Source organism: Pelophylax lessonae, assembly GCF_965119305.1.
Source record: "Pelophylax lessonae genome assembly, chromosome: 12".
Classification (NCBI taxonomy): domain Eukaryota; kingdom Metazoa; phylum Chordata; class Amphibia; order Anura; family Ranidae; genus Pelophylax; species Pelophylax lessonae.
In genome coordinates this window covers 172,255,584-172,269,338 of record NC_138779.1, presented here as the reverse complement: position 1 = coordinate 172,269,338, position 13,755 = coordinate 172,255,584, and the positions used below count along the sequence as shown (strand labels likewise).

Below are 13,755 nucleotides of genomic sequence, written 5' to 3'. Positions count from 1 at the left end.
AGGAAATTATAGAGAAGCATACTCTTATGACATGCTGGTAATCTACCACTGGGAACTGACAAATTTAACAACCAGATGAATAACACAAACCCCTTTTATAGAGTTTAGGAGAAACGAAACAGTCCAGGTACACAAAATAAATGGCTCTGTATGTTTGCCACTATGGGATCCAGGTTGAGAAGAACTATAGTTACCTGTATAAAATGAAGGAAAGATGGCTAACCAAATAGACTGAGTTTGTAATCATTTGGGCTATTTAGTAGAGGTGAGGATTGTGGTAATGAAAGAAAACGTATTAAAAGAAATATACATGCTCCCGTACATAGGCTTTCTAGAAAGCCAGAACTGGGGATTAGAATAGTTGTTCTGGGTCAGTGACTAGGGCATTTCTGCTCACGTTGCTGAAGATACCAGTCGATGGTATTTACCTGGGATGAAACCTATACAGGCATCTAAAGCCTCCTACACACGCGTCGAAAATCGGCAGGGAATTTTCGTCCGACGACCGATCCGCCGATTTTCGGCTTGTTAGTATGATTCTTTCCGACAACCGACTCCGACTTTTCGGCCGAAAAAAATCTGATGTGCAGGCTATAAAATTTTTGTCCACCGTCAAAACACGTCTGATTTTCGTGCAGTCAGTACAGATTTCGTCAGGGAAAAATCTTATGAGCAAGACTGGGCATGCTCAGAGAAGAAAGAACACATAGAAAGCAAACCAACACATGACATCACTTCTGAGGTAGAATTCTGTCGGTCGACAAAAGTCCAGTGCAGTCTAGAGCACATTCCAACCAACAAAACACAACTCTGGACAAAAGACGGACGACCGGTCGGTGGATATTCGTTATGTGTGTACTAGGCTTTACATCCAACCTATTTTTTTCCTACATCACAGACTTTTTTTATTCAACATTTTTATATGGAGCTAGCCCTTCAAAAAATAAAAAAATAAATAAATCACTATACTGTGAAACATGTATACATGTACATTATTGTGATATATGCAAAATGTAAACGGAGGTCAAAGGGCAGTGTCTTGACTACAAGGGCTAGATTTGAATTTGTGCATATATTCAGAAATGTTCATCTACAGACAAAGTTTTTAATGATTGAATTGATGGCAATAAAGGAATTGTGGTTTTTTTAGTTGATGTGAAATGACAATTCATTGTACGTGTCCAAAACAATGCACCCATTTAAAACAGAATTTTTCAGAGCACCAGTGCCGGTTCACATTTGTGCGATCACAGAGATCGCATGTAATTCGGAGCGTGCTGCTCCAAAAATTACATGCGATGTCTGTGTGGTGCAAATTCAGCCATACAGTCTGTATGGCTGAATTTGCACCACAATCGCACTGAAACACGTACAGGACCCTTTTTTTGGTCCGCAGCAGAATCGGATCGCATGGTGGTTCACACTAGTGCAATCCGATTTTGTGCGAATTTTCAGATTTGATCTGGGGGTGTCGTTAACTTTTAATTGCCACCCCCAGCGTATCGCATATGGCAGTGTGAACTGCCAGGGGTGCGGATGCGATGTGGGAACACGCTGTATATTCGCAGCCTTCCCGCATCGCAGAAATGTGAACCGGCACTTAAAGGATTGAGAACGGCTTTTTATCAGATATCTTATTTATATTAGCTAGAGAACTATAATTTTCAGAACAAGAGGTCAGTCAGTTCACTGTACATATTTGATTAGTAGAAGTCTAATTTGGACAGAAGAAGTGATGTCGTAGCTATTTAACACTTTCTCTGGGGGAACATAGCGAATCCTTTGGATCAATGTAACGGTCAGGCAACTAGCATTTTCAAAAGGAGAGCTCAAAAGCATAGTTTAGAAATAGCATAGCAATATTTTTATGGGTTTGTTATACACAATAGAAGCTGGTAATGGTAGAGCCATTGGGGGATTTACTAAAGCCTCGTACACACGCAACGATTATCGGCCGACCGATCGTCCGACTTTTGTCCAGAGTGGTGTTTTGTTGGTTGGAATGTGCCTAGACTGCACACGAATTTTCTTGGCCAACAAAAATCTACTTCAGAAGTGATGTGATGTCATGTGATGGTTGACTTTCCGTGTGTTCTTTCTTCTCTGAGCATACCCAGTCTTGCTCATCAGATGTTTGTCTGCCGAAATCTGTACTGACTGACGGAAATTCGGCCGTTCTGTTGACAGCCAACAAAAATTTTATAGCCTGCACACCAGATTTTTTTCGGTCGGCGTCGGTTGTCGGAAACATCATGCTAACAAGCCGAAAATCGGCCGATCGGACGTTGGCCGAAAATTCCCGGCCAATAATCGATGCGTGTGTACGGGGCTTAACACTGGAGTGTGCAAAATCTGGTGCAGCTCTGCATAGAAACCGATCACCTTCCTGGTTTTATTGCCAAATCTGAAGTTAGAAGCTGATTGACTACCATGCACAGCTGAACCATATTCTGAGTGCTCCAGTTTTAGTAAATCAACCCCACTATGTCCCACCGAAGTAGATATTGCCTGCTGAAACTGTATTTAGGGAAAAAAAAACTATATCATATTGGAACACATTTCCTTTGTAGTTGTCAAAAAGGGGACGATTTATTTTTGAATGCATTTTCCATTGTTACTATTTCAACAGAAGTGTGGCAGGTGTCCCATCATGTAGACTGGCTAGTTACTGTATGCCGATCCCCAAACATGGCATGCCAGTTTGGGTAGAAGTGCTACTGATTACATGAACATGTAGAACCATGGCTCTAGACAAGTATCAGGACATTTTTTTCAGGATGCTTTTGGGACAATGAGAAGAAAATAACTGTACAGTAGACTACCAATATAGATAAATCTCTGGGTGATAAAGGGTATCTTGATCCTTTGGCTGCAGCAGTACAAAGAAATAACCCACATTTTGTGTTTTTCTATATAAAAAGGAGAAGAGAACACTACAGTACTTTAGATTTTAAAGAAAACTTTAATAGTGGGTGTATTTTGGGAAATATTCTTTTTGGGGGATATCCTAGAGAATACTGGGCCAGTTTACCCAGATACTTTAATATTTATGGTGTACTGAGGGTTGTAGGTTACCTTTAAAGCTAACCTCTAGGCATATAATCAAAGATCACTACTTCAGGTTATGTATTCACTGAATTTTTTAAATAGTATAGGTTGTAGAACCTTTTCTGTAAGTCTCCAGCACAACAGAACTGGAGGAAGGGGGCTGCAAGTAAGTTTGGTACTACTCTATTGCATAGTATTTCGTTCAATTGTAGATTGAAAGTGTATGTCCCCTTTAATTGTCCTTTAGTCCCCGTTCACACTAGGGCGACCTGTGAGGCGACCTGGTCGCCTCACAGGTCGCCTCCCATAGGGAAGCTGCGGACCCGTTCTAATAGGAGCGACACAAGTCGCTCCGACCTAGAAAAAGGGTCCGGAGCTTCTTTGGGGCGACCAGGAGGCGACCGCCATAGACTTCAATGTTATGAAGTCCGTGGCGGCCGCTCCGAGGTCGCGGCGCACTGCTCACACCGCGACCTCGGAGGTGGCGGTGCGAAGTAGCGTCGCCCCTATGTGAACGGGGCCTTAAATGCAAACCACAAACTCCTTTCGTTACAATGACATTTTCATACTCCTCTGGGATATTCCGAAAATTGTGCTGTGCTCCCCTTTTGCTGTCGATGCTGTCAGGCAGAAGGCAGTACACAAGTCAATGCAGCAGGTGGCAAGCAAAGTGTACTGTCTTAGTAAAGGATATTTCAAATATTTATGTGGTTATTGGCAACTATGGTATTGGTATCAAAGATGGTTAGCCAGAAAAGATTGAACTTCCACTGACAAACTGGAAGTTGGTTAAAAAAAACACAAAAATAATAGGTGATTAATTTAAACACCAATAGCTGTATCTGGGTTTTGGCAGAACAGCACTAACTAAATAAAAGCCATGTGTGAAAGGATAAAAAATTTTCTCCCACTGTATTAATATGGACGTGCACTCTAGTTCCTTCCGTAGGGTCTGGTGCATCCCTGTTCACTGGTTCAGGTGCGATTTAGGTCTGAATTTTTGCCTGAATTCGCACATGAACCGGACCCAAACACGCACAGGACCCTTCTGCAATGCAGACTGCGGCCGCCCCGGACCTGTGTAAACCTGCTCCATTTAGAGCTGGACACACTTGCCTTTCATGCGAATTGGATGCGGGTAAACCCACATCCAATTTGCATATATGTGAACCAAGCCTAATGGCTTGCTTACATCCTGACAAATCCAGATGTGACAAAATACTCATCGTTTGCAGTTTTAGACCATAGAGATGATCAGGGATGTTCCATCCCTTTGGTTAGCCAGTGGAACCACCAGTCCCAGGCTCCCCGGTGGGACAGGGGAGCACTGAAAGCCGGCAGGAGGACCACCACCTATAAAAATAATCCAACAGCTAATAAGCTGCTAGGATCGCTTGTAAAAGAAAATAGCATCGCAGGTTGAAACACACACCACGATGATGCCTGGTATACCAACTTCAACACTGCAACATAATGGTTGCTGTGGCTCAAGTGGTTAATATTATAGGGAAGGAGTGCCCTACTTATACCAATAATTCTGGGCCTTACAACAGCCACACAGGTTGCGATTACTATAATTGACTTCTTGATGAGGCAGCCCAAAGACCTCTCATTGATGTACGGCAGTTATAATCAGAAAACACATTGGTAATTGTTATAGCTTACAGAAAAGTGTTATTTTCCTTATTTGCAGTGGTGAACATCATCTAGGACAGGGATCCTCAAACTACGGCCCTGCAGCTGTTGCGGAACTACACATCCCATGAGGCATTGAAAAACTCTTACATTCACAGACATGACTAGGCATGATGGGAATTGTAGTTCCTGGAGGGCCATAGTTTGAAGACCTCTGATCTAGGAGGTGTGCTTCTATAAGGAAAACTGCACTTTGGCATAAACTGCTGGCACAGTTGCCTGCATATGTGTAAATAATATTCAGTACCCAGTAAAATATACAGTAAATGGTAAGGCACATCTATACATTTCTACTGGTTTCTTTTTTTTAAAAAGTGCATTCAGTGTGTTGTAGCACATTTACACGTTTTGATTCATTATTTAATTGGGAATCCTAGTGCATGACAATGCACAGAAAACCAGACATGCCTCGTTTTTCAAACCATAGCATAACACACCATAGAGATCTGAACATCCTCACTGAATAATAATGCCTTTTATGCCAGGCATCGTTTTGCTTTACAGTGCACGCCATAAAATGCAAAGATGTGAACAGGTCTAATTTTCCTGGAAAGCCATATGGATCTTGGTGGTTTGTTGAAAGGTTATGCATGCTGTTGATATCATCTGCTCCTTTATCCTCCAACATGATAAAGAGGAGATGGACTATTTGGTGGGCTGGAAACCTAGTGTTTGAAATGAGGACTGGAGGACAATCCTCTATCAAAGACTAGAGCAGAAACTGGTCATGAGAACACCACACATCCACCACCAGGGCCTATGTGACCAGCCAACACTGAAACGGCATTCAGACAAGGTTATAAATGTCTGTCAGTGTTTTATCTTATCCTGTTACTTGTTTAAAGCCCAACTCCAGGAAAAAAAATTAAAAAGTGCATTGAGCGTCAATTATCTTACTTCTCAGTTTTGATTCTAAACAACGCTTCCTCAGGCCCCGTTCACAGAGGGGCGATCCGACTTGGGGGGGCGACCTCCGAGGTCGCGGTGCGAGCAGCGCGCCGCGACCTTGGAGCGGCCGGCACGGACTTCATAACATTGAAGTCTATGACGGTCGCTCCGGGTCGCCCCAAAGTAGCTCCGGACCCTTTTTCTAAGTCGGAGCGACTTGTGTCGCTCCTATTAGAACAGGTCTGCAGCTTCCCTATGGAAGGCGACCTACGGCGACCTGTGAGGCCACCAGGTCGCCTCACAGGTCGCTCCAGTGTGAACGGGGACTAAGCCACCTTGCAGTGTAATGGATCAAAGTTACATTTTCCTCTATTAGCCAAGCTCAGGGCCGCTGATAGGGGGGGACCACCAGCCCTCTTGTAGGGGGCCCGAGCACACAGGGGGGCCCACACAGAGAGGGGGGATTAGTGATGGACAACAAACACAGAAATCTTCCTCCAGCACCTGAATCTGATCTGTCCCTCTCTCTGCTATCAGCTTTCATCTGTTGAGAAAGACAGTTGTCCCTCACTAATCCCCCTCCCTGTGTGCCCCCCCTCCCAGCACTTATCTCTGCTCAGGAGTTTATTTGTAACTTTGTTTCTCTCTCTCTCTGTCTCTCTGATCACTGAGCTCCAACTGCCCAGCCTGTATATTTTTCTCATCTCATCTTCTTTATTTAACATAGTTTTATTTTAGATTTAGCAGGAATTATGCGAGTTATGTTATATTTGTGTCTGCTAATAGTGATTTTGTTGTAATTTTAGCTAAATATATCTTTGATATTTTCTTGGGGGGGCCCTGCCAGGTAGTCTGTACGGGGCCCCACAATTTCTAACAGCAGCCCTGGCCAAGCTTATATCCAGCCCTGGGAACCAGACATTTTTCCCTGCTTGTCATCTTTGACACTGGTCCCCTCACCGTCCTCGTTAGTTCTCCTGTATCTGGGGCCATAGAGAAAGGGCCTAGCCACTGGAAGTTTTGCCTCCATCAATAGTTGGTGTGCACATAAAAGTATTATTATTTATTTTCTTTGCAGCTAGCCCCGTCTATTGTTTTATTAACAAAGAAAAATATATACATCGTAAGAAAACATTTTTTGAATACATTTTTATCTTAAATGAATAAATTACAAAAAAAGTTAAGTGCGTTATTTTTTTTAAAGTAACAGATCACCAAAATAAATATATACATGACTGTAGACTACAACCATATCTTTAAAAAATTTAGATTTATAATTAAAATAGGCCCAGTAAAAAAAAAAAAAATAATAATAATAAAATAAAGATAAAAACAAAAAAAGCGCCCTTTCTGGAGACTCTGACCTTTGCAATATCTAAATATGCAGTCTATAATTGTTATCCAGTGACCAATGTTAAATAGCGCCCTGTCAACCATGAGAAGCAGCCAGTTTTATCCATTTCTGCCAAGTAATACATAAAACAAATAGTCCCTGTAGGCCACCCTACGTAAATTCAACTGCTTCTGACAGGTATTCTTGCTGTTCCCATGTAAAGCACTTTGGTGGCTTATGTAGTGTTTCTTTCCTGAGCCAACTCCATGTTTTGAGCTGCTGTAATAGGCATCTCCCAGAATTTTCTGGGCTCCGCTGTCCTTTAGTTTGGCAAATAGAATCTGTGCTGGAGGTGCAACACCAAGCAGGAGATTACAAACAAGTGTTTGTTACGGTTATGATTTTGCTATATATTTGAAGTGGCAGTATACATGAAAAACCAAGGATCTGGTTCATGTATTCCGAGAACGGCTTCCTGAAGTTTTGGGACAAGGGCTGCAGTTTATTAAGGCTGTGGTTAAGTCTTCACTCAGGGCCATTTCTTTGGAGTCGAGAAGGTGGAATTCTGCACAGAAAAGCAGAAGGTGAAGGTAGAGGGTGTTCAGATGGGGATGCAGTTCAAGATTCACTACAGTTTTAAAGTGACAGGTGTAGATGTGGCCCAGAAGGTGGAAGAGGAATCGGAATGTCTTCTGAATGGCTGGTTTAAAGGCCTTTGAGAAATCTTTACCTGAAAAAAGAAAAAGACAAGCACATCATTGTTACAAAATGAGTCAAACTATTTTAAAAATGCAGACTTTTTTCAGAACAAACACTTAAACAAATCTGAGTTGTTGGCTTACACACCTTATTTCAACAGATACACAACTGCAAAAATGTTGCGGCTATGAGCCAACAAACTCTGTGTTCTTGTACCTTAATATAGAAACATTTCTTTCACTAGTATTCCTTAGGTTAGACTTTGGTCAGATGCGTGCCATAGCATAACCCCCAAGTACCATCTGTAATTCTATGCAGCCCAGAGTAGCATCTTTGTAGGATACGAGCTGTATTTACAACAGCGACCACAAAGTGCAGCTGAACGTTTGTTTTGGTTTCAGTCCCATCCTTTCACACAGAGATTGAAGCCATGTCTTTGAAAAGCTGGCACCTATATAGGATGTTTGCTCTCTCTGAAAATTTGCGATCTTATATTACCTAAGCGGTACCCTGAAAAATCCATCCTTTCATCTATTTTCAATTTCTCCTGAAAAAAAGCAGCGCCTGGCTTGTGAGGATGCCTAGGTACTCTTGTGCCCAGTCTCATAGATGTACATGTACATTGTGTAAAAGTCACTACTGTGCTGCTTACTGCTTTCTTTTCTGGAATAAAGTGGGAATGTAATGAAATGATCTCCTTGCTCCTCTTCTCTTGCTTCTTAAGGTGGCTGTCCAGGCTAAATATAAATATGATATATATCATAATATTCTTGCCTGCTCTGTGCAATGAAATGAAATTTGCACATGATCGGCCCCGAACCTTCTCTTCTGGGCTCCCCAGCTGGCGATCTTTGCTTTTCTTTGTGTGCCACCATAGGACGCTACTTGCTATGGTGACATGTGTGTCCATAAATACACACAATACAGCTTGGCCCCAGATCCCTCCTCAAAGCATTTCACTGACAGCAGCAGGAGCCAATGGCTCCCGCTGGCCTCTCTATGCTAGTGAGAGGGGGGGAGGAGAGAGAGAGAGCGCGGGGGGGGGGGGGGGGAGGAGAGAGCATGGGGGGGAGGAGAGAGAGCGCGGGGGGGGGGGGGAGGAGGAGAGAGAGAGCGGGGGGAGGAGATAGTGAGCGTGGGGGAGGAGAGAGCGCGCACGCGAGGGGGGAGGAGAGAGAGAGAGCTTGCGCGGGGGGAGGAGAGAGAGGGGGAGAGAGAGCGCAGGGGGAGGAGAGAGAGCGGGGGGGAGGGAGAGAGAGAGAGAGCGCAGGGGGAGGAGAGAGAGGGGGAGAGAGCGCGTGGGGAGGGAGAGAGAGAGAGAGAGCGCGTGGGGAGGGAGAGAGAGAGAGAGAGCGCGCGGGGGGAGGAGAGAGAGAGCGCGCGGGGGGAGGAGAGAGAGAGCGCGCGGGGGGAGGAGAGAGAGAGCGCGCGGGGGGGAGGGGAGGAGAGAGAGAGCGCGCGGGGGGGAGGGGAGGAGAGAGAGAGAGCACTGGGGGGAGGGGAGGAGAGAGAGAGAGAGCACTGGGGGGAGGGGAGGAGAGAGAGAGAGCACTGGGGGGAGGAGAGAGAGAGCGCGCGGGGGGAAAAGGAGAGAGAGAGAGCGCGCGGGGGGAAAAGGAGAGAGAGAGAGCGCGCGGGGGGAAAAGGAGAGAGAGAGAGCGCGCGGGGGGAAAAGGAGAGAGAGAGAGAGCGCGCGGGGGGAAAAGGAGAGAGAGAGAGAGCGCGCGGGGGGAAAAGAGAGAGAGAGCGCGCGGGGGGAAAAGAGAGAGAGAGCGCGCGGGGGGAAAAGAGAGCGAGAGCGGGGGGAGGAGAGAGAGCGGGGGGAGGAGAGAGAGAGAGAGAGAGAGAGCGGGGGGAGGAGAGAGAGAGAGAGAGAGAGAGAGAGAGAGAGAGAGAGCGGGGGGAGGAGAGAGAGAGCGCGGGGGGGGGGGGGAGAGAGAGAGCGCGGGGGGGGGGGGAGAGAGAGAGCGCGGGGGGGGGGGAGAGAGAGCGCGGGGGGGGGGGGGGGAGAGAGAGCGCGGGGGGGGGGGAGAGAGCGCGGGGGGGGGGGAGAGAGAGCGCGGGGGGGGGGAGAGAGAGCGCGGGGGGGGGGAGAGAGAGCGCGGGGGGGGGGGGGGGAGAGAGAGCGCGGGGGGGGGGGGAGAGAGAGCGCGGGGGGGGGAGAGAGAGCGCGGGGGGGGGGGGAGAGAGAGAGCGCGGGGGGGGGAGAGAGCGCGGGGGAGAGAGAGAGAGCGCGGGGGGGAGCGAGAGAGCGCGGGGGGAGCGAGAGAGCGCGGGGGGAGCGAGAGAGCGCGGGGGGAGGAGTGAGAGAGAGAGCGTGGGGGGGAGGAGTGAGAGAGAGAGAGAAAGAGAGGGCGGGGGAGGAGAGAGAGAGCGCGGGGGGAGGAGAGAGAGAGAGAGCGTGGGGGGAGGAGAGAGAGGGAGAGCGTGGGGGGAGGAGTGAGAGAGAGAGAAAGAGAGGACGGGGGAGGAGAGAGAGAGAGCGCGGGGGGAGAGCACGCGGGAGGAGAGAGAGAGAGCGAGAGAGTGGGGGGGGGGGGGGGGAGGAGAGAGAGAAAGCCAGCGGTGTGACAGATGGGCAAAGCAGTGGATTGATACGGGACAGTAAGTATTTAAGGAGAGGGGTAGGGGAGAACAGCTAGTCGTTTTTTTTTTTTTTTTTAAACATGAATGGGGGCAAAAAACCTTTTGGATTTAGAACCACTTTAAATATTTTTAACCCAACAGTAATCAGATTACAAGTCATCAGGGAGTAACTTCGACATAAGTAAGCAAATCCCGGTGTTCCTTAACCAAGATAACTGCCTTCATACTGACATAGTGGCAGAACAAGGTATGGCAAGGTATTATTAGAAAAAAAAAAAAAAAAAACATTCCAGGGATCCTACTGGTGACTAGAGCTTTGGCCTCTGCTCGCTTTTTATGTTAAAGTCTCCACAGTTCAGGCATGCTTTAAAAATGCATGCAAGGCAACAAAATGGTTTCTTGTGTCTTTGATAGGTTTTCCACAGCACAGGACACAGGGTGCTATGATCTCACAAATAAACAGGCTAAGAAAGCTACGACTGATTGAATGAACCATTGATTATGAAAAAGATTGTGGCTCTCCAGAGAAGGGGGTAGCTGTGCTGATTCCCAGCTTTGGGGTGGCAGCCTTAGGATTGCAGAAGCATATTGCAGATGAAAACAGCAATAAACAATAGGCCCATGATCACTTGGTTGTGCATCTGGGAAGCTCTACTTACTTCCAAGCCCTAACTATAGGAAGGGCCCAGGAAGCATGGAGGCCTAAAAGGGAGGACAAACACCCATAACCGGAACGGTGGTGGGAGGCGCAAGAACACTGAACCAGCACAATGCCGAAAAGAACCATGGAACAAATAAATGAAAATGTGTTGAAATGCAACATTTCCCCTGGAAACCACTGTGTATATTTACCTAGCCTGATCGAGTCCTCCATGATGGACTAGGGGTGTATCATTTTGTGACATGCCCCATCTCCCTATGCATTTATTTGCCGCGGTTTGTCTTGGGAAAGTGCTTAGAGCCAAGACAAGCAACCATCATAAAGCAGCTATCTCCTTCTTAGCTATGTTGTCGGAGAGCTGCGAGGGGGAGGGTGAAGAGGGGTCTAACCTCAAGGCTAACCTAGTATGGGCGGCACAGTGGTGTAGTGGTTAGCACTTTCACCTAGCAGCAAGAGGGTCGCTGGTTTGAATCCCAATCACGACACTAACTGCCTGGAGTTTGCATGTTCTCCCTGTGCCTGCGTGGGTTTCTGCCGGGTACTCCGGTTTCCTCCCACACTCCAAAGACATGCTGGTAGGTTAATTGGATCCTGTATAAAATTGTCCCTACTATGTATGTATGAATGTGAGTTAGGGACCTTAGATTGTAAGCTCCTTGAGGGCTGGGACTGATGTGAATGTGCAATGTATATGTAAAGTGCTGCGTAAATTGACAGCGCTATATAAGTACCTGAAATAATAATAATAATAATAGTAGAATGAGACAAAGTATTACATGCACTTTGTACCATGAGGGCAGAATGGTGAAGAAAAATTTTAATGGTAGTAGTTCTTTAAATGCCATAGGATTATAGAAAAGCAACCTTCATAGACACCCCCCCCCCGCAGGCTCTCTGAGGGACAGAAGCTTAACTTACAGTGTTTAGTAGGAACCAAATCCTCATCCGTCAGGATTTTTTGAATGATGCTGGCAGCATAATCTGCATACTGTGGTCCAGAGCATTTTCTCTTACGTCCTTTTTCATCTGTCCACTGGATCTGCCTGCAAAGGAAAAAAAAAAAGAAATTTAGCGCTTGGCAAGCATTATATGGCATTTAAAATGTATTTAAATCTAAAAATTATTTTTTTAGCTTTGGATAGAATGGGAAGTGTTGGACCGTCTTTGTCATGTTTTAGTTGATCTAATATTTGTCCTGGTGGACACTGTCACTGCAATAGAAAGTGATAGGAAATCCCACATTTTATAGTTATTCTGATGACTACGATGGCAATTCCCCTCACTTTGGGAGATTTCCTCTTGCTTTCTGTTATGTCTCCAAGACAGAAAATAAAGGGAAATCCCTCCAGCTGGGCAAATGCGGTACTTTATTCCTGTTGCATTGAATTTCTCTCATGCTACACTGAACAAAATTATAAAAACGCAACAATTTTGTTTTTGCCCCCATTTTTCATGAGCTGAACTCAAAGATCCAAGACTTTTTCTATGTACACAAAAGGCCTATTTCTCTCAAATATGGTTCACAAATCTGTCTAAATCTGCGTTAGTGAGCGCTTCTCCTTTGCCAAGATAATCCATCCACCTCACAGGTGTGGCATATCAAGGTGCTGATTAGACAGCATGATTACTGCACAGGTGTGCCTTACACCACATTCACACTGAAGCGGCGCGCCTTCGGGGGCGACCTGTGAAGTCGCGTGCAGCGCGACTTGCACGGACTTCATAAAATGAATGTCTATGCAAGTCGCTCCAGGTCTCCCCGAAGTAATACAGGAACCTTTTTCTAAGTCGGAGCGACTTGTGTCACTCCTATTAGAACCGTTCCTGTACCACACAATGGGACCGCGACAGTCCGCGACTTGTCAGGCTGACAAGTCGCCTGACAAGTCGTATTAGTGTGAATGGACTCTAAGGCTGGCCACAATAAAAGGCCACTCTAAAATGTGCAGTTTTATCACACAGCACAATGCCACAGATGTCGCAAGTTTTGAGGGAGCGTGTAATTGACATGCTGACTGCAGGAATGTTTACCAGAGCTGTTGCCCGTGAATTGAATGTTCATTTCTCTACCATAAGCCGTCTCCAAAAGGAGTTTCAGAGAATTTGGCAGTACATCCAACCAACCTCACAACCGCAGACCACGTGTAACCACACCAGCCCAGGACCTCCACATCCAGCATCTTCACCTCCAGGATAGTCTGAGACCAGCCACCCAAACAGCTGCTGCAACAATCGGTTTGCATAACCAAAGAATTTCTGCACAAACTATCAGAAACCGTCTTAGGGAAGCTCATCTGCATGCTCGTTGTCCTCATTGAGGTCTCTGACTGCAGTTCGTCTTCGTAACCCACTTGAGTGGGCAAATGCTCAAATTCAATGGCGTCTGGCACTTGAGAGGTGTTCTTTTCACAGATAAATCCCGTTTTTCACTGTACAGGGCAGATGGCAGACAGCGTATATGGCTTTGTGTGGGTGAGCAGTTTGCTGATGTCAACGTTGTGGATAGAGGGGCCCATGGTAGCAGTGGGGTTATGGTATGGGCAGGCGTATATTATGGACAATGAACACAGGTGCATTTTATTGATGCCAATTTGAATGCACCGAGATACCGTGACGAGTTCCTGAGGCCCATTGTTGTGCCATTAATCCATGACCATCACCTCATGTTGCAGCAAGATAATGCACAGCGCCATGTTGCAAGAATCTGTACACAATTCCTGGAAGCTGAAAACATCCCAGTTCTTGCATGGCCAGCATACATGTCAACCATTGAGCATGTTTGGGGTGCTCTGGTCCGGCGTATACGACAGCATGTTCCTGGTCCTGCCAATATTCAGCAACTTCG

General features: G+C 46.2%; 1 protein-coding gene across 2 annotated transcripts in view; it reads right to left on the bottom strand.

The window, feature by feature from the left end:
• Nucleotides 1–7,115: 7,115 nt before the first annotated feature.
• Nucleotides 7,116–13,755, bottom strand: part of LOC309568416 (MOB kinase activator 2-like) — a 74,058-nt gene continuing 67,418 nt past the window's right edge. For both annotated transcript variants that reach the window (XM_082274080.1, XM_082274081.1), the window contains exons 5-6: nt 11,829–11,953; nt 7,116–7,694 (exon numbers count right to left, since the gene is read on the bottom strand). In XM_082274080.1, coding sequence (XP_082130206.1) covers nt 7,417–7,694; nt 11,829–11,953 — 403 coding nt within the window. In that variant the 3' untranslated portion in view covers nt 7,116–7,416. The remainder of the gene's footprint in view (nt 7,695–11,828; nt 11,954–13,755) is intronic.